At 48.7% G+C, this 19,934-nt stretch overlaps 1 protein-coding gene across 1 annotated transcript in view; it reads right to left on the bottom strand.

The window, feature by feature from the left end:
- haspin (histone H3 associated protein kinase) overlaps positions 1-19,934 on the bottom strand; it is a 101,880-nt gene that overhangs the window by 67,866 nt on the left and 14,080 nt on the right. Inside the window, exon 4 of the mRNA XM_072496446.1 lies at positions 12,671-14,026. Coding sequence (XP_072352547.1) covers positions 12,671-14,026 — 1,356 coding nt within the window. The remainder of the gene's footprint in view (positions 1-12,670; positions 14,027-19,934) is intronic.

The following is a 19,934-nucleotide window of genomic DNA, read 5'->3' as shown; positions in this document are numbered from 1 at the left end:
ATTCAAGAAACTCAACACTACCCAGGACAAAGCAGCCTGCTTGATTGGCACCTTACCCACCAACTTCAACATCCGCTCCCTCCACCACCGGTACACAGTGGCAGCAGTGTGTACCATCTACAGGATTCACTGGAGGAACTCACCAACACTCCTTGACTGCACCTTCCACACAACCTCTACCACTGAGAAGGACAAGAGCAGCAGATGCATGAGAACACCATCACCTGCAAGTTCCTCTCCACACATCATCCTGACTTGGAATATATTGTTGCTCCTTCACTGTCGCTGGACCAACAGTGGTTCAAGGCAGTAGCAGACCACCACTTTCTCAAGAGCAGTTACGGATGGGCAATAAAAATGCTGGCCTGGCCAGCAACATCCACAACCCACGAAAGAATATAAAATTCTCTTGGCAGGACACGGTTACTATCTCAGAGGTTATGCAGGATGTTACTTCCATTGGTGCGCACTCATCACTAAGTCTATGACATCTCACTGACTCAGATGGATGGCAGCTGTATACCCAAAGATTTTTGGCCACTGGGTCACAACCTGCTGGACATCCGTACCTCCGCTACATGAACACCTGAAAACGAGATAAAATAATGGAGATCGGCACAGATGCTGGGAGTCAGTCGCTGCCAGCCATGGCCTTTGCAAACTGGACTGGACGCAGTGGCAATGGAACAGAGGAGGAGAAATTAAAAGCTCAGCTGGCCAAAAAGTGCATCCAGAGAAAACAGAGGCCAATCCACCTATTCGATGTAGGTATACAAATCAGGGACAAAGACTGTGATAAAATTAGAGGTTAACATAGACAAAGAGGAGGTTCCGAGTGGTCTTGCAAGCTTAAAAATAGATGAATCTCCAGGACCAGATTAAATTTATCCCAGGCTTTTGAGTGAGGCAAGGGAGGAAATAGCAGGGGCACTGGAAATAATTTTCAATTCCTCTCTGGCCACAGGAGAGGTGCCAGAGGATTGGAGGATAGCCAGTGTGGTACCACTACTCAAGAAGTGCAGAAAGGTTAAACCAGGAAACTACAGGCCAGTCAGTCTAACCTCAGTGGTAGGGTAACTATTGGAAACAATTGAGACACAGAATTAATCTGCATTTGGAGAAGCATGGATTAATCAAGAACAGTCAGCATGTTTTGTTAAGGGGAGGTCCAGAAGACCAAAAGAAATATGAACAGGAGCAGGCTGCTCAGCCCCTCGAGCCTGCTCCACCTTCAATAGGATCATGGCTGATCTGACCTTCCTTATGTCCACCTCCCCGCCCTTTCCCCTAACCCTTGATTCCTTTACTGATCAAGAATCTATCTATCTCAGCCTTAAATATACACAAGGACTCTGCCCCACAGCTCTATGTGGCAAGGAGTTCCAAAGACACACAACCCTCAAGAGAATAATTTTTTCCTCATCCCAGTCTTAAATTGCTACCCTTTTATTCTGAGACCATGTCCTCTGGTCCTAAACTCTCCCAGGAGGGGAAACATCCTTTCAGCATTTACCCTGCCAAACCCCTCAAGAATCCTATATACATCAATGAGATCACCTCTCATTCTTTTAACATGTTTAACCTTTGCTCATAAGACAATCCCTCCATACCGGGGATCATCTGAGTGAACCATCCCTGAACTGCCTCCAAATAATGGGCAGGATTCTCCGACGATCGGAATGTGTTCCCCGATGGGATGGAGAATCGGGTGTTTTCAAAAATCAGGATCTGCGCCGGGTGCTGATCCGAACACTATGCCCGAACACTATGAACGAGGTCCCCAATACGTGCTGGTGAGGGAATGTAAATAAATACAAATTGGTATTAATTACCTATTTGCATCTATTTAGCGGGCCCAGCGCGCTATGCTCTGGCCTCCCATGACTCCCCGGTCCTCGCAGCTGGGAATCACGTGGGCACGGATCACTTGTGGTCTTTACCAGCGATGCCCTGACGCGGACCATACAAGGGCCCTGCTGGTAGAATCATAGAATTCCTACAGTGCAGAAGGTGGCCAATTCGGTTCAGAGAAGTCTGCACCAACCCTCCAAAAGAACACCCTACCTAGGCCCAATCTCCTGCCCTATCACTGTAACCCACCTAACCTTTCGACACTAAGGGGCAATTTAGAAGAGACAATCCACCTAATCCACACATCTGGGGACTTTGGAGGGAAACTGGAGCACCTGGAGGAAGCCCAGGCATACGGGGTAGAACGTGCGAACTCCACACGACAGTCGCCCGATGTCGGAATCGAACCCTGTCCCTCGCGCTGTGAGGCAGCAGTGCTAACCTACTGATGGTAAAGACCATCTGAGCCCATCCGAGGCCAACCCACCTCTACCCAGGAATGCACTGCCAACCCACAGCTCCTCTACCAGACCACACCCCACACCCATGACCCATGTCATAGGGAGACCCCCCCACAGGGGCCCCTGTAATAGGGAGAACCTGCGCAGAAACTCCTGTCATAGGGGGACCCTCCCCAGGGACCCCTGTAAGACGAAAATCCTCCCCATGGGACCCTGTAACAGGAAAATCACCCAACCATCCCCCCCCTCCCCCCCCCACCACAGGACCCCTGTAATAGGAAGACCCACCCCCCATGGGAGCCTTGTAATAGGGCCCCCCCCATAGGACCCCTGCAATAGGAAGACCCCCCATGGGACCCCTGCAATAGGAAGACCCCCCATTGGACCCCTGCAATGAGAAGACCCCCACCCAAGGGACCCCTGAAATAGGAAGACACCCCCCACCGGACCCCGGTAATAGGAAGACGATCCCCCCCCCCCCCACCCCGCCCCCCCCCCCACCCCCCGCCCCCCCCCCCCCCACCCCCCGCCTCCCCCCCCACCCCCCGCCCCCCCCCCAGAGGGACCCCGGGAATACGGAGACCATGTACAGAAGCTCCTGTCATAGGGTCCCTCCCCAGGGACCCCCGTAATAGGGTGAAACCCCCCACAGGACTCCTGTAATAGGGTGAACACCCCACAGGGACCCTGGTAATAGGGAGATTACCCCCCACGGGGACCTCTGTAATAGGGAGACCCCTCCACACGGACCTCTGTAATAGTGAAACCCCTCCACGCAGACCACAGTAATAGGAAGACCCTTCCACAGGAACCCCTGTAACAGGGAGACCTCTCCACAGGGACCCCTGTAATAGGGAGACCGCTCCACAGGGACTCCTGTAATAGCGAGACCCACCCCCCACGGGACTCCTGTAATAGGGTGAACACCTCACAGGGACCCTGGTAATAGGGAGATTACCCCCCACGGGGACCTCTGTAATAGGGAGACCCCTCCACACGGACCTCTGTAATAGGGAAACCCTTCCACGCAGACCCCAGTAATAGGAAGACCCTTCCACAGGAACCCCTGTAACAGGGAGACCTCTCCACAGGGACCCCTGTAATAGGGAGACCGCTCCACAGGGACCCCTGTAATAGGGAGACCCACCCCCCATGGGAGCCTTGTAATAGGGCACCCCCATAGGACCCTTGTAATAGGAAGACCCCCATGGGTCCCCTGCAATAGGAAGACAACCCCATAGGACCCCTGCAATGAGAAGACCCCCACCCAAGGGACCCCTGAAATAGGAAGACACCCCCCACCGGACCACGGTAATAGGAAGATCCCCCCCACAGGGACCCCGGGAATACGGAGACCATGTACAGAGGCTCCTGTCATAGGGACCCTCCCCAGGGACCCCTGTAATAGGGTGAAACCCCCCACGGGACTCCTGTAATAGGGTGAACCCCCCACAGAGACCCTGGTAATATGGAGATGACCCCCCACGGGGACCTCTGTATTAGAGAGACCCCTCCACACGGACCTCTGTAATAGGGAGACCCCTCCAAGCGGACCCCAGTAATAGGAAGACCCCTCCACAGGAACCCCTGTAACAGGGAGATCTCTCCACAGGGACCCCTGTAATAGGGACACCGCTCCAATAGGGAGACCGTTCCACAGGGACCCCTGTAATAGGGAGACGGTTCCACAGGGGCCCCTGTAATAGGGAGAACCTGCGCAGAAACTCCTGTCATAGGGGGACCCTCCCCAGGGAGCCCTATAATAGGGAGCCCCCCCTCCCCCATGGGACACCTATAAGACGAAAATCCTCCCCATGGGACCCTGTAACAGGAAAATCACCACCCCCCCCCCCCACAGGACCCCTGTAATAGGAAGACCCACCCCCCATGGGAGCCTTGTAATAGGCTCCCCCCATAGGACCCCTGTAATAGGAAGACCCCCCATGGGACCCCTGCAATAGGAAGACAACCCCATAGGGCCCCTGCAATGAGAAGACCCCCACCCAAGGGACCCCTGAAAGAGGAAGATACCCCCCACCGGACCCCAGTAATAGGAAGACCTCCCCCACAGGGACCCCGGGAATATGGAGACCCTGTACAGAGGCTCCTGTCATAGGGGACACTCCCCAGGGGCCACTGTAATAGGGTGAAACCACCCAGGGGACTCCTGTAATAGGGTGAACCTCCCCCACGGGGACCCCGCTAATAGGGAGATTCCCCCCCCCAACCCCCGGGGGACCCCTTTATTAGTGGGACACCTCCTTTGGGACCCCTGTAATAGGGAGACACTTCCACGGGGATCCCTGTAATAGGGAGACACTTCCACGGGGACCCCTGTGATAGGGAGACTTCTCGACAGGGACCCATGTAATGGTGAGACCCCTCGACAGGGACCCCTGTAATGGGGGGACCCCTCGACAGGGACCCCTGTAATTGTGAGGGCCCTCGACAGGGACCCCTGTAATAGGGAGAACCCTCGACTGGGACCCCTGCAATAGGGAGACCCCTCGACAGGGTCCCCTGTAATAGGGAGACCCCTCGACAGTGACCCCTGTAATAGGGAGATCCCTCGACAGGGACCCCTGTAATAGGGAGACCCCTCGACAGTGGCCCCTGTGACAGGGAGACCCCTCCACAGGGACCCCTTTGATAGGGTGACCCCACGACAGGACCCTGTAATAGGGAGACCACTCGACAGGGAACCCTGTGCTAGGGAGACCCATCGACAGGGAACCCTGTGCTAGGGACACCCCTCGACAGGGAACCCTGTGCTAGGGAGACCCCTCGACAGGGACCCCTGTAATCGGGAGACCCTTCAACAGGGACCCCTGTAATCGGGAGACCCCTCGACAGGGGCCCCTGTAATAGAGAGATCCATCGACAGGGATCCCTGTAATAGGGAGACCCCTCGACAGGGACCCTTGTAATAGGGAGACCCCTCGAAAGGGACCCCTGTAATGGGGAGATGACACCCCCAGGGACCCCGGAAATAGGGAGACCCCCCCAATGGGACCCCGGATATCGGGAGAACCCCCCCCCAGGGACCCCAGAAGTAGGGAGACTACCCCCAAAGGGACCCCGAAAATATGGAGACCATGCCGCCCTGGGACCCCGGAAATCGGAGACCCCCCCCGCAGGGACCCCTGTAATAGGGATACCCCTCCACAAGGACCACTGTAATGGGAGAGACCCCTGTAATAGGGGGACCCTCGACAGGGACCCCTGTAATAGGGAGACCCCGCGACAGGGAGCCCTGTAACAGGGAGCCCCCTCGACAGGGACCCCTGTAATAGGGAGACCCCTCCACACGGACCCCTGTAAAAGGAAGATGCCCCCATGGAACCCCTGTAAGAGGATACTCCCCCCACGGGACCCCTGTAACAGGAAAATTCCCCCCCCCCCCCCATTGGAAGACCCATCCCCCGTGGGACCCCTGTAATGGGAGACACCCCATGGGACCCCTGTAAGAGGAAGACCCCCCCCCCCCAAACGAGATACCCAGTAATAAGAATAAGAAGATCCCCCATCGGACCACGGTAATAGGACGACCCCCCACCCCCACAGGGACCCTGTAATAGGGGGACCCTCGACAGGGACCCCTGTGATAGGGAGACCCCGCGACAGGGACCCCTGTGATAGGGAGACCCCTCGACAGGGACCCCTGTGATAGGGAGACCCCTCGACAGGGACCCCTGTGATAGGGAGACCCCTCGACAGGGACCCCTGTGATAGGGAGACCCCTCGACAGGGACCCCTGTGATAGGGAGACCCCTCGACAGGGACCCCTGTGATAGGGAGACCCCTCGACAGGGACCCCTGTGATAGGGAGACCCCTCGACAGGGACCCCTGTGATAGGGAGACCCCTCGACAGGGACCCCTGTGATAGGGAGACCCCTCGACAGGGACCCCTGTGATAGGGAGACCCCTCGACAGGGAACCCTATGAAAGGGAGACCCCTCGACAGGGAACCCTGTAATACGGAGATGACCCCCCCCCCCCCCCAGGGATCCTGGAAATAGGGTGACCCCCCTCCCTCCCCCGGGACCCTGGATATCGGGAGAACCCACCCCCCTCCCCCCAGGGACCCCAGAAGTAGGGAGATTGCCCCCAAAGGGACCCCGAAAATAGGGAGACCATGCCACCCTGGGGCCCCGAAATCAGAGACCCCCCCCCCCGATGGGACCCCAGAATTAGGGAGACCCCCCCCTCGGTACCCCGGAAATAGGGAGACCCCCCCGGTACCCCAGAAACAGGGAGACCCCGCCCCCGGTAACCCAGAAATAGGGAGACCCCCCCGCCCCCGGTACCCCAGGAATAGGGAGACCCCGCCCCCCCCCCCGGTACCCCAGAAATAGGGAGACCCCACCCCCCCCGGTACCCCAGAAATAGGGAGACTCCGCCCCCCCGCTACCCCAGAAATAGGGAGACCCCCCCCACCCCGGTACCCCATAAATAGGGAGACCCCCCCCTGTACCCCATAAATAGAGAGACCCCCCCCTTCCGGTACCCCAGAAATAGGGAGACCCCCACAGGGACCCCTGTAATAGGGTGACTCACCCCAGGGACTCTGGAATTAGGGAGATCCCCCCAGGGACCCCAGAAATAGAGAGACCCCCTCCTCCCCGGTACCCCAGAAATAGGGAGACCCTCTCCTCCCCGGTACCCCAGAAATAGGGAGACCTCCCCTCCCCCGGTACCCCAGAAATAGGGAGACCCCCCTCTCTGGTACCCCAGAAATAGGGAGGTCCCCCCCCCTCGGTACCCCAGAAATAGGGAGATCCCAGCACAGGAACCCCCTTCCTCAAGGAACGCCTTCCATAGATTCACCCCCCTAGAAAAGGGGCCCCTGTATGGAAGCTAGTGTGCAGCCCAGACAGACGCAGTGGAAGCATTACAGCTGTAATACTTGCCTAACAGCTCCACGTACCCATTGCTCCAAGGAGAGCAGTTGTGCCTGTTTTGATTCCCATAGATCTATCAGCTGCAAGCCATGCATTGGTCTTGATTGACAGCTTGCACAAACCATTTGCAGCTTTGATCCATTCATATCCTTCATGGATCAATGGCCTAAGTGGTGAAACCCCCATGGTTGTAAATATTGGCCACATCAAAGAGATACAAATACATTCCAAGCCCCAAGTGCATTCCAATCACTGAAGCGTGTTCCACTGTACTTTCCTCTCTTTGATGTCGCCTAAATTACCTGAATTTTGCCCCTCTTTTGAATAGAGCAGTTTTTGAATATTGGCAGTTTTCCAATTTTCCTGTATTTCTCCAGAATCCAATGATTTTTGGAAAATTATAATCAATGCATCCACTATCTCTGTAGGATCCTAGGATACAAGCCATCAGGGCCAGGGGATGTATCTGCCTTTAGCCCATTAGTTTGAATAATACTACTTCTCCAGTGATGGCAATGATATTTAATTCATTCCCCCTATTCTTTCGTATCAATGGAATGTTTAAAGTTTCTTCCACCGTAAAAACTGATCCAAAATATCTGTTCAACTCCTCTGCCCTTTCCTTGTTCCCCATGACTACCTCCCCAGGTTCAGTTTCTAAGGGGCCTTTGTTCACTTTGATCTCTCTGTTCCTTTTTACATATTTAAATAAGTTTTTATATTCCTCGCTAGTTGGTTTTCGTAGTTTATTTTCTCTCTTTTTAGTCTTCCTTTGCTAGATTCTGAATTTATCCTAATCTTCGGGGCTATCACTATGTTTCCTTATATACTTTTTCTTTCATCTTAATATTCTCCATACCTTCCTTGGTTAGCCACGGTTGGTTGATCCCTCTCTTAGAATCTTTCCTCCTCATTGCAATATATTTTTGCTGAGTCATGAATTACCTCCATAAATATCTGCCACTGCTTGTTTACTGTCTTCCCTGCTGATCTATCCGACCAGTCCACTTCAGCTAACTCTATCCTCATTTCATTGTAATTCCCTTTATTTTAAGGTAAACACAGATGTTTCCGACCCACATTTCTCACACTCAAACTGTTACGATCACTACTTCCTACAGAATCTTTTACCCTGAGGTAATTTATTAAGTTCCCAGTTTTGATCTCTTTGTAACCATGTCTCTGTAATGGCTATGAGATCATACCAATTTACCATGATTTGCACCATTGGTTTGTCTACCTTGTTCTGAATACTACGTGCAATAAGATGCAAAGCCTTTAGGCTTGTCTTTTTGCCATTTTTAATCATTCTAACCTTTCTTTGTACTATGGCCCTATTTGCCTCTCGCCCTTGATTTTACTGATCTTTCTTTTATTACTGTCCTCATTTCTCTTTCCCTTGTCACCCTGCTTCAGTTCCCATTCCTCCACCAGACTAGTTTAAATACTCCACAACCACACTAGCAAACATCCGCACTAGGATATCAGTCCCAGTCCTGCCCAGGTATAACCTGTCCAGTTTGTACTGGTCCCACATCCTCAGAAGCGGTCCCACTGGTCACGTCTGACCAGCTTGAATGAATTTTTCGAAGCAGTGACCAGATGTGTAGATGAGGTCAGTGCATTAGACGTAGTCTACTTGAACTTCACCAAATATTATGATAAGGTTCCACATGGGAGACTGATAGCCAAGCTAAGAGGCCATAGGATCCAAGGAAATCGGATCCAGAATTGGCTGAGTGGCCGTGATGGTCGAGGGGAGTTTTTCTGACTGGAAGTCTGTGACAATTGGGATCCCGCAGGGATCAGTGTTAGGGTCATTGCTGTTTGTGATTTATAGAAATGATCTAGACATGAATGTTGAAGTGTTGATCAGTAAGTTTGCAGATGATCCGAAAATTGGTAGGGTGGTAAATAGTGAGGAGGACAGTCTTAGATTACAGGAAGATATAGACAGGCTGATCAGTGGCAAATGGAAATCAATCTAGATAAGTGTGAGGTGATGCACTTAGGCAGGATAAACAGGCAAGGGAATACATGATGAACGGCTGGACACTGGGAAGCACCAAGGATCAGAGGGACCTTGGTGTACATGTACACCGGTCCCTTAAGGTAGCAAGGCAGGTGGATAAAGTGGTTAAGAAGGAATATGGTATGCTTGCCTTTATTAGCCGAGGCATAGAGTTTAAGAGCAGGGAGGTTATGCTGGAACTGTAGAAAATGTTGGTTAGGCCACAGCTAGAGTATTGTGTGCAGTTCTGGAATCCACATTATAGGAGGGATGACAGCACTGGAAAGGGGGCTGAGGATATTTACCAGACTGGGGTAGGGGGTGGGGTGGGGGGGGGGGGGGGGGGGGGGGAAGAGAGGAGAGACCATGATTGAGGTGTACAGAAGTATATAGGGCATAGATAGACAGGAAGAAACCTTTCCCCCTGGTGGAGGGATCAAAGACCATGGAGCACAGATTTAAGGTAAGGGGCAGGAGGTTTTGAAGGGATGCAAGGAAAATTCTTCACCCAGAGGGTGGTGGGAGTCTGGAACTCTCTGCCTGAAAAGATGGTGGAGGCAGAGACGTGGAGGGAGAGACTCCAGCACTTGGCCCATAAATGGGATTAAGATATTTACGTGGTTGCTTTTGATAGGCGCAAGAGTGATGGACAGAAGGGCCTTTTCTGTGCTGTAGATCTCTATGACTCTAAATGCAAATCCTTCTTCATTAAGACTCATGTGTATCCAAAAGTGTAGCACTTTTAGTACTGCACTGAATATTCCCTTTGAAGGCATTTTCTTTCCAATATTCCTCATTTTGTTTTACTCCAATTCCAACAGATTATAGTCGCATTTTCTATTCAATCTGGGATTATTTCAATCCCGTTCAATTACCTCTCCCCATCAGAGCACCCTACCTCGGCTCACTCCCCCTCCCTATCCCCACTAACCCACCTAATCTTTGGACACTGTAGGGCAATTTAGCATGGCCAAACCACCTAACCGGCACATCTTTGGACTGTGGGAGGAAACTGGAGCTCCCGGAGGAAACCCACGCAGACACGGGGTGAACTTTCAAATTCCACAAGACAGTCACCCAAGACTGGAATCGAGTCCCTGGCGCTGTGAGGAGCTGAGCTAACCACTGTGCCACCCTTAATTCTATGAGCAAGGGTTCATGGTGTCAGGGTTAAGAAGTTAGCCATTTAGAATTAAGATGAGGGATGTGATTTCCAGCTGCGTCCTTCCAGAATTGGAACGGGACGCAGCTGGAAATTGGCAGAAGAGGGCTCTTCCGGGATCCCCAACAATCGTTACACCTTGCAAGACTTTGCGATCCGAATCCCGTCCAAAATGAGCAGGACCTAGTTCACTTAACCGTGCTGATGCCAGATTGAATGATCATTGGGCATCCATCGGCCTCGCCGAGACCCCAGCCAGGTGCCATTTAGTACTGGTCCCCACAAACAGGGGCCAGGCAGATTGGCACTTGGGGGGGGGGGGGGGGGGGTTCTCCCAGGCAATCAGGGGCTCCAGGTGGTCAGCCTCCAGGCAGGGTAGCACCTTGGCACTACCCGGGTACCTTGGCACTGCTAGCCTGGAAACCTGGGCCGTGCCACTAGGTACCAGTGTCAGGGTGCCAAGCTGGCATTTTGCCGATGCCAGGGATCAGGCCCAGAGATGCTTGCCCATATGAGGTGGGTGCAAACACCCCCCCCCCCCACCCACGGGACCCCCTTATAGATTAGTTGGAGCGTTGGGGGGTTCCGTTGGCCTCGTGGTTGGGGTTGAGGGGTGGGGCATTTCAGGGCTTCATTTTCCTCAGTATAGAAAATGCGACAGAGTGTGATCGGGGTTTGAAAAAAAAATCCCAAATTGCTGTTAGAAAGCGGGATTATTCCCCGCGCTTGTATGGACATTTTCTTTTTTTTTTTAAGTTTAGCATGCCCGAGAAATTCATTCATTTAGCGGATTGCAAATCTTTGGAAATTCTATCCTGGACAGTTGTAGATCCTAAGTTGCTGAGTATATTCAATACTGAGTTCAAGAGACTTTGGTCACCAGGGAAATCAAACAATATGGGACAAAGCAGGAAAGTGGAGTTTACATAAATTAGCCACAACTTTATTGAATGGTGGAGGACGCTTACTCCTGCTCCTATTCCTGGTGTTCTTCAGGCACGCAGCCCAATTGAAATATTTTAAAGACAGACCTGCCTCCAAAGCAGGGCAAGTCGACTCCTGTCAATCTGCCTCCATTTTAACTGTAAGTGGGAGCAATGGAGCAGGTTGGGGTCAGATTTGCCAATTCCCTTTTTGATTTTAACTCTACACCCCCATCCTGGGGGTTAAAACCTATATCTCCAGTTCTCCACAATCTATAACAATGATTTGGATGTGGACATTAAATGCAACATTCCAAGTTTGCTGATGATATAAAACTAAGTGGAAGTGCGGGCTGTGAGGAGGATGCAAAAATGCTTCAAGGGGATTTGAACAGGCTAAGTGAAATCAGTAAAAATCTGGGAGGTGGATTGCAATCTGGAGAAATGTGAAGTTATCCACATGGGTAAGAGAAACAGAAATGCAGAGTATTGCTTAAATGGTGAGAGGGTGGGAGGAGTATTGCTTAAACGGTGAGAGGGTGGGAGGAGTATTGGTTAAATGGTGAGAGGGTGGGAGGTGTTGAACTTGAAAGGGGCTTGGGTGCCCTTGTTCACGAGTCACTGAAAGTTAACATGTTGGCACAGCAAGCAATTAAAAAAGCAAATAGAATGTTGGCCTTAATTACAAGAGGATGAGTATTGGAGTAACTAATGTATTTTGAGTATAGGAGTAAAGATCCCTTAATATATATATATATATATATATATAATATATATATATATATATATATATATATAGTGCCTTGGTGAGACTGCACCTGGAGTTTTGATCTCCTTACCCAAGGAAAGATATACTTGCTATACAGGAAATGCAACAAAGGTTTACCAGGATGGAAGGATTTTCCTGTGATAAAAGATTAAATAGGTTGGGCCTTTATTCTCTGGAGTTTATAAATATAATAGGCGATCTCATTCATACATACAAAATTCTTACAGGGCTCGACAGGGTAGTGCAGGAAGGAGGTTTCCCTTGGCTGGGGGTATCCAGAGCCAGGGACACAATCTCAGAACAAGGGGCAGATCATTTCAGACTGAGATGAGAAGTGTCTTCACTCAGAGGGTGGGGAACATTTGGAATTCTCTACCCCAGAAGGCTGTTATTGAGTATGTTCAAGTCTGAGATTGATAGATTTCTACATATTAAAATCATCCAAGGGTTATGGGGAGAGTGCAGGTAAATGATGTTGAAGTATAAGGTCAGTCATGATCTCATTGAATGGCAGAGTGGGCTCAAAGAGCCGAATGTTCTTAATTGTTATAATCTTAAATCATTAATATGAATAAACGTACAATGCCTTACCCCAGTTCTTTGCAAATATGGATGTTCACATAAATGCACTGTGGACATTCCTGCATTTTCCGCAGAGTTTGAAACAGGATCAATGTTTTTTTGAAACGCTACTCCAGAAGAGTTGCCGTTTGTCACGGAGATAGCTTTTCTGTTTTTACGGTTTATTATAGGTTCGAAGAGGTTGAAATCAGCTGTAAGCCCTTTCCCAGATTTTCCTCCTTGGGAACTAAAGTACATTGTAGAACGAGATGACTGCAAATTCCTGTAATCTGAATGCTTGCACTCTTTTTTTGGCAGATGAAAATTGCACTTATATTCATCAAAGGCACCATCAGCCAGACTTCGATTTACCAGATTTCTGAAATCTTTCTTCACTGGTAAATGCCACTGTAATGCAAGAGGACTGAGAACCACATCAGGTTGAAGAGCTATCTGATTAAAAGATTTCCTCACACTTTTCTGAGGTGTTAATTTTTCAAGAAAATGATTAATAAGTTGCTGCTTTTTTCCAGCAGCACCTTGTGATGAACTCACCTTGAAAGAGTCATCTTCAACAGATGTCATTGATCTCATTTTGTGGAAATACCTAGGTACTGAAAAGTAATCCAAGTGTATTATGGGCTGCAAGTCCAATTTGGAAACTGTGTTTCTACTTTCATAATTTTCTTGCTTAGTTACCATGTCAAGATTTGCTGCACAGTTAAACAATCCAGACTTTTCTAAAGAATTTCTGCCAAATGCTTTAGTATCATCTACTCCATTAATTAAACCAGTCTCAGGAGACCTAGCTGATACTTCAATTACATCAGAAAACAACTCTTTGCTGTTATTAAAGGTACTGTCTAAGGTCTGATATAAATCATCCTTAGGAGTTTGAAATAAAGTTACTGCATCTGCACGTTCAAGATTTTCTGCCAAAGACATCAACGCCACAGGTTCACAGTCAGCTTCAAAACTGCAAATTCTATCTAACTTCTTTGGAGACCATCTAGCAAACTCTGAATGATTTGAAAGATCTGTAGAGGCTAGTGGCTTGCATGAAGTGTTGCTGCTTTGGGAGCAACAAATTCCCTCTGTGCTGGGGTGGTCAATGCTTCCTTCAACAGAAGGCTCAACACTGTTCTTACACACACTATTCTCCTCATTTTCCAGGTTGAATGAAATTATAGATCTTGATGGTTCCTTGATTCTTAATTTCCTGGTACAAGAAGGTGTGCTAGTTTGCAGTGGAGATCTACCTAGTTTCTTTAAAACACTGAGATTACGATTAAAGTTTTCAGCCTTGCAAACACTTCTGTCTGTCTTGTTTGGTATAGCAAATGAAGTAGAAGATCCTGAAGATTCTAATAGTGACCCAAGTAATTCCTGAGGGAGAAAGAGGAGGATACATTTACAAAATTGATGATTCTTATATATGTACCAAACATCTAGCTGTATACAAACATGTCAGAAGCTCAAATTATATTCATTATTCAATTAAATCGGTTATATACATTAAATGTAAAAATTCACATTTCTTCAAATTTAATTACATCTAAAAATAAATGCTTGCTCTTAGCGTATTAAAGCATCAAATTTCATTGATCTATACTTTGTATACATTTTAAACCAATAAAGTCAGTTAAAATAAAAATGCAGATCAAAAGAAGAGTTAAACTAGATTTACAATACATGGATCAAAAATAGATTCTTACAATAATTTGCATTGATTGAATATTGACCTACCCCTTATTAAGAAATACGGGCCGGGATTCTCCGTTTCAGAGACTAAGGGCTGGATTCTCCGTTTCAGCGACTAAGTGTTGACACCAATGGAGCACGTGTGGTCTTTTACAACCAAAATTGGTGTGTGAAATTCTCACCGATTTTGGGACCGATTAGGGGTGAGCAGCGGCACCGGATGAAGCTCCTGGCTCCCGCACAAAAAATGTCCGGAGAATGGCCGGGTCCATGGCCGCGCATGGCTTACGACCTACAGCGGTCGTGCCATACAACATGGCGCCGGCCATGCACAGACCTGACCCACCCTCCACCAGTTCCCCTCTGCCCTCGAGGAAACCCACCTGGCCAGCTGCATAGATCCCGGCTGTGTTGGGGTGCTGGACAATGTCCGCAGCTGCCATGCCGGGTTTCCGCATGGCTGAGACCATACGTGTCCCGCGCTGTCAGGAACTCGGCCCATCGGGGGCGAAGAATTGCAGGAGGGCCGGCCAATGATGCGTCAACGCCGTTGCAACGCCGCGTGGTACAATGACTCAATTTCCAAGGGGGCTGAGCAAGCACGGTAGCACAGTGGTTAGCACAGTGGCGTCACTGCGCCAGGGTCCCAGGTTCAATTCCCGGCTTGGGTCAATGTCTGTGCGGAGTCCGCATGTTCTCCCAGTGTGTGTGTGGGTTTCCTCCGGGTGCTCCGGTTTCCTCCCACAGTCCAAAGATGTGGAGGTTAGGTAGATTGGCCATGCTAAATTGCCCTTCGAGTCCAAAAAGGTGAGGTGGGGTTACTGGCTTACGGGGATAGAGTGGAGGTGTGGGCTTGGGTAGGGTGCTCTTTTCAAGGGCTGGTGCAGACTCGATGGGCCGAATGGCCTCCTTCTGCACTGTAAATTCTGTGATTCTGTGAGCATGGCTGACCGCTGTCAAACTGGCGCTGATTTGGGCATCGGAGTCGATTCTCTGCCCAATCGCCGATTACGATATCGGCATCGAACAACAGAGAATCCAACCCCAAGTGTTGACACCGGGACAGAATAGGTGGAATTCTACGACAGCAAAATTGGCATAGCTCCCGGAGCAATTCAACAAACGTTAATGGGCTAGCACCGGCGCCATGTGGAAGACGATCGATTCCAATGAGAAACAGTGTTGGATATGCCGGAGTCAGGATTGCTACTCGAGAGGCCGACAAGCTGCAGCCGCATATTAGCACTCCATGCCCCTCATATACCATCCCAGCCAACAAGATGGCAGCATGGAGAGCAACGTCCCGGTTCGCGGACGCAGAGCTGGCCTACTGGACGCCGAGTTGGCCTACTGGACGCCGTGGACAAGAGGCGGGGGCAACACGGGGTGGGTAGGAGGTTGATACCCGCCGCTGCACACCAGGCCTGGGCAGGTGGCAGAGGCCGTGAGCCCGACTGCCAGGACAAGTCAGCAATGCCACAAATAAACTGTACAACCTCAAGGTGGTCAGGGTGAGTAGCCAGCACGTCACCCCTGGCAGCAACCCCAATCCCACACGCCCATGACCTCCCCTCCCACCTGGAGGGCGACCACTCGCTGCACCACATGGCAGCACCTATACCAGCCACCATGGCCAGGTGCCGTGACCATGAAAGCCACCAGCTACCCACCCGCTGTGCTGCATGCGTCTGACTGCCTAATACTGTGCACTTTCTGTCATCCTCCGACTGGAATTGGAACATGTGCTGGACAGACGTTTAAAAGGAGCGCCCCCACGGATTACAGAGATTAAGTTTTCCTGATCAAAGCAACAAAAGTAAGGGGCAGAATGGCCTACTTTTGTTCCTATTCTAGGGGCCCTTCCTATTGATTCACAATCCCCCGCCCATTTCCTTTTGTTTGTGGTTATCATTTTGATCCATGGATATTTAATGGATCAAAAATCCTTTGCATCGAGCAGAGGAAGTGAGGAACTCAAAAGTTGCAAAATAGGATACTGTGCTATTGGAGATTTAGCTTTTGAACAACAGAACTCAAACTTTCTGGCACCCGAGAGATTGAAAGGATTGGGTTTGATTGGTTAGCTGTTGGCCAATGAATTGGCAAATAGCCGTATTCTTCTCTCTCTCTCTTGCTCTTTCTCTCTGCAGCAACGTTTTGGAGACCTGGATGAATCTACAGTGCAAACCATTACAGACTGAAAACAAAAACCTCCGACTGAAGGTGTAGAATGAAGAAAGGTGTACTGGAAGATGCCCATCTGAATCAAAGTCTCTTATCCTTTTACTTTCATCATTATTTTACACCCCTCTGCGTTTGTTGGTCTTGCGTGTTTGTGTATATAAAGGGCAGGGTGAGTTAGGAATTAGATTATAGTTAACCTCTTGTATTTGCTGCATATTTAATTATAGTTATTGTTCTTAATAAAAAATGAATTGTGATTCAATTTACAAACCTGGTGACCGTAGTTATTGGGCAGCCAGGGGCCAAAGACGTTGCGTATTTTCTGAGACATAACTGTTCATTTCAATTGTATTGCGACTCCAAGTCAAGTGGGGCTGGAATTGACCACACACTAGCCCAGGGGTTGTAACACTATTTGCAGACCAAATCTCTTAACACACCTCACTTCAGTCCGTATGTCAAATCAAGTTATATTTGGATACACGAAAAGAAAACAATTTGAAAATATTGCTATATTTGTTGCAGAAATAGGTGAATTCCAGAAATTAAAAGGTTCTGCAGACTTTCAGTTCACAAAATAATATTATTTTTTAATTGAATCCTTTGATTCATTTATAACCAAAATTATTGGAAAATAAATATCTAGTTTCAACCCCAGCTTCTTCAAAATCATATGCATTTTCTGCATTATCCCTTACACTTAATTGGTGTGTAGAGATCATAAGAACTAGGAGCAGGAGTAGGCCATCTGGCCCCTTGAGCCTGCTCCTCCATTCAATGAGATCATGGCTGATCTTTTGTGGACTTAGCTCCACTTTCCAGCCCGAACACCATAACCCTTAATCCCTTTATTCTTCAAAAAACAATCTATCTTTATCTTAAAAACATTTAATGAAGGAGCCTCTACTGCTTCACTGGGCAAGGAATTCCAGAGATTCACAACCCTTTGGGTGAAGAAGTTCCTCCTAAACTCAGTCCTAAATCTACTTCCCCTTATTTTGAAGCTATGCCCCCTAGTTCTGCTTTCACCCGCCAGTGGAAACAACCTCCCTACTTCTATCTTAACTATTCGCTTTATAATCTTATATGTTTCTATAAGATCCCCCCTCATCCTTCTAAATTCCAACGAGTACAGTCCCAGTCTACTCAACCTCTCCTCGTAATCCAACCCCTTCAGCTCTGGGATTAACCTAGTGAATCTCCTCTGCACACCCTCCAGTGCCAGTACGTCCTTTCTCAGGTAAGGAGACCAAAACTGAACACCATACTCCAGGTGTGGCCTCACTAACACCTTATACAATTGCAGCAGAACCTCCCTAGTCTTAAACTCCATCTCTCTAGCAATGAAGGACAAAATTCCATTTGCCTTCTTAATCACCTGTTGCACCTGTAAACCAACTTTTTGCGACTCATGCACTAGCACACCCAGGTCTCTCTGCACAGCAGCCTGTTTTAATATTTTATCATTTAAATAATAATCCCTTTTGCTGTTATTCCTACCAAAATGGATAACCTCACATTTGTCAACATTGTATTCCATCTGCCAGACCCTAGCCCATTCACTTAGCCTATCCAAATCCCTCTGCAGACTTCCAGTATCCTCTGCACCTTTTGCTTTACCACTCATCTTGGTGTCATCTGCAAACTTGGACACATCGCCCTTGCTCCCCAACTCCAAATCATCTATGTAAATTGTGAACAGTTGTGGGCCCAACACTGATCCCGGAGGGACACCACTAGCTACTGATTGCCAACAAGAGAAACACCCATTAATCCCCACTCTTTGCTTTCTATTCAGTAACCAATCCTCTATCCACGCTACTACTTTCCCCTTAATGCCATGCATCTTTATCTTATGCAGCAACCTTTTGTGTGGCACCTTGTCAAAGGCTTTAAATCCAGATATACCACATCCATTGGCTCCCCGTTATTTACCGCACTGTTAATGTCCTCAAACAATTCCACTAAATTAGTTAGGCACGACCTGCCCTTTATGAACCCATGCTGCGTCTGCCCAATGGGACAATTTCCATCCAGATGCCTCGCTATTTCTTCCTTGATGATAGATTCCAGCACCTTCCCTACTACCGAAGTTAAGCTCACTGGCCTATAATTACTCGTTTTCTGCCTACCTCCTTTTTAAACAGTGGTGTCACGTTTGCTAATTTCCAATCCGCCGGGACCACCCCAGAGTCTAGTGAATTTTGGTAAATTATCACTTGTGCATTTGCAATTTCCCTAGCCATCTCTTTTAGCACTCTGGAATGCATTCCATCAGGTCCAGGAGACTTGTCTACCTTTAGCCCCATTAGCTTGCCCATCACTACCTCCTTGGTGATAACAATCCTCTCAAGGTCCTCACCTGTCATAGCCTCATTTCCATCAGTCACTAGCATGTTATTTGTGTCTTCCACTGTGAAGACCGACCCAAAAAACCTGTTCATTTCCTCAGCCATTTCCTCATCTCCCATTATTAAATCTCCCTTCTCATCCTCTAAAGGACCAATATTTACCTTAGCCACTCTTTTTTGTTTTATGTATTTGTAGAAACTTTTACTGTCTGTTTTTATATTCTGAGCAAGTTTACTCTCATAATCTATCTTACTCTTTATAGCTTTTTTAGTAGCTTTCTGTTGCCCCCTAAAGATTTCCCAGTCCTCTAGTCTCCCACTGATCTTTGCTACTTTGTATGTTTTTTCCTTCAATTTGATACTCTCCCTTATTTCCTTAGATATCCACGGTCGATTTTCCCTCTTTTTACCGTCCTTCCTTTTTGTTGGTATAAACCTTTTCTGAGCACTGTGAAAAATCGCTTGGAAGGTTCTCCACTGTTCCTCAACTGTTTCACCATAAAGCCTTTGCTCCCAGTCTACTTTAGCTAGTTCTTCTCTCATCCCATTGTAATCTCCTTTGTTTAAGCACAAAACACTAGTGTTTGATTTTACCTTCTCACCGTCCATCTGTATTTTAAATTCCACCATATTGTGATCGCTCCTTCCGAGAGGATCCCTAACTATGAGATCCTGAATCAATCCTGTCTCATTACACAGGACCAGATCTAGGACCGCTTGTTCCCTCGTAGGTTCCATTACATACTGTTCTAGGATACTATCGCGGATACATTCTATAAACTCCTCCTCAAGGCTGCCTTGACCGACCTGGTTAAACCAATCAACATGTAGATTAAAATCCCCCATGATAACTGCTGTACCATTTCTACATGCATCTGTTATTTCTTTGTTTATTGCCTGCCCCACCATAATGTTACTATTTGGTGGCCTATAGATTACTCCTATCAGTGACTTTTTCGCCTTACTATTCCTGATTTCCACCCAAATGGATTCAACCTTATCCTCCATAGCACCGATGTCATCCCTTACTGTTGCCCGGATGTCATCCTTAAATAACA

This window comes from Scyliorhinus torazame, chromosome 3 (genome assembly GCF_047496885.1).
Source record: "Scyliorhinus torazame isolate Kashiwa2021f chromosome 3, sScyTor2.1, whole genome shotgun sequence".
NCBI classification, from domain to species: domain Eukaryota; kingdom Metazoa; phylum Chordata; class Chondrichthyes; order Carcharhiniformes; family Scyliorhinidae; genus Scyliorhinus; species Scyliorhinus torazame.
This window is presented reverse-complemented; position numbering and strand designations above follow the sequence as displayed.